This window comes from Penaeus monodon, chromosome 20 (genome assembly GCF_015228065.2).
Source record: "Penaeus monodon isolate SGIC_2016 chromosome 20, NSTDA_Pmon_1, whole genome shotgun sequence".
NCBI lineage: Eukaryota > Metazoa > Arthropoda > Malacostraca > Decapoda > Penaeidae > Penaeus > Penaeus monodon.
In genome coordinates, this window is record NC_051405.1 from 16,557,519 (window position 1) to 16,558,314 (window position 796).

General features: G+C 45.5%; 1 protein-coding gene across 1 annotated transcript in view; it reads left to right on the top strand.

The window, feature by feature from the left end:
• The window catches only part of LOC119585923, a 6,065-nt gene that overhangs the window by 1,418 nt on the left and 3,851 nt on the right, over positions 1 to 796 (top strand). Inside the window, exon 3 of the mRNA XM_037934644.1 lies at positions 5 to 778. Within this exon, the coding sequence (XP_037790572.1) occupies positions 5 to 778 (774 nt within the window). The remainder of the gene's footprint in view (positions 1 to 4; positions 779 to 796) is intronic.

A 796-nucleotide genomic window follows, 5' to 3' on the forward strand; every position in this document is an offset into this window, starting at 1 on the left:
GCAGGAGGAATTGGAAAAAGCTGGAGATAGTTACCAGTACTATTATGACAAGCATGCGCGCGAGAGGGAGGTGAATGTCGGAGATAAAGTGTTACTCCTACTTCCCACTAGTCATAATAAACTCCTTTTGCAGTGGCAAGGACCATTCGAGGTCGTTAAGAAGGCCAACAGATATAACTACGTGTTGGATGTAAATGGTACAGAACGTAAGTACCATATCAACATGATCAAGCGTTATCATGAGCGGTTCGTCAGAGAAGGCGACAGTAAGCGTAGTAAAGATGTGGAACGCAGCAATGCAACATGCGATGTTGATGTAATGCGTGGCGTAATCGGTGGTAAGAGTAACGTTGATGAGAGTAGTGAACAAGAGAATGAAGATGATTCAGTCCTTGCTTGTGTGGCAGTAGTTAGCGAAGACCACGACGAGGGTGGCGAATTAATTACCGTCCCAAGCTATGTACAGGAGGAAGACGCGAGTAACGTAAGAGTAAATGAGGAATTGAGCGCGGAACAGAAGCGCGATGTGGCGAACGTGTTGTCGAAGTTTAGTGCGGTATTCACAGATGTCCCGGGAAGAACGGATGTCATTGCGCACACAATTAATTTGACTAGTAATAGACCTGTAAATACTAAACAATATCCTATTCCTTATGCACTGCAACGGAATATCGACGCTGAAGTAAGTCGGATGCTCGAGCTAGGCGTAATAGAGCCTTCAACCTCGCCTTACTCGAACCCGCTAATTGCAGTAAAGAAAAAGGATGGGAGTGATCGCGTTTGTTTAGACAGTCGC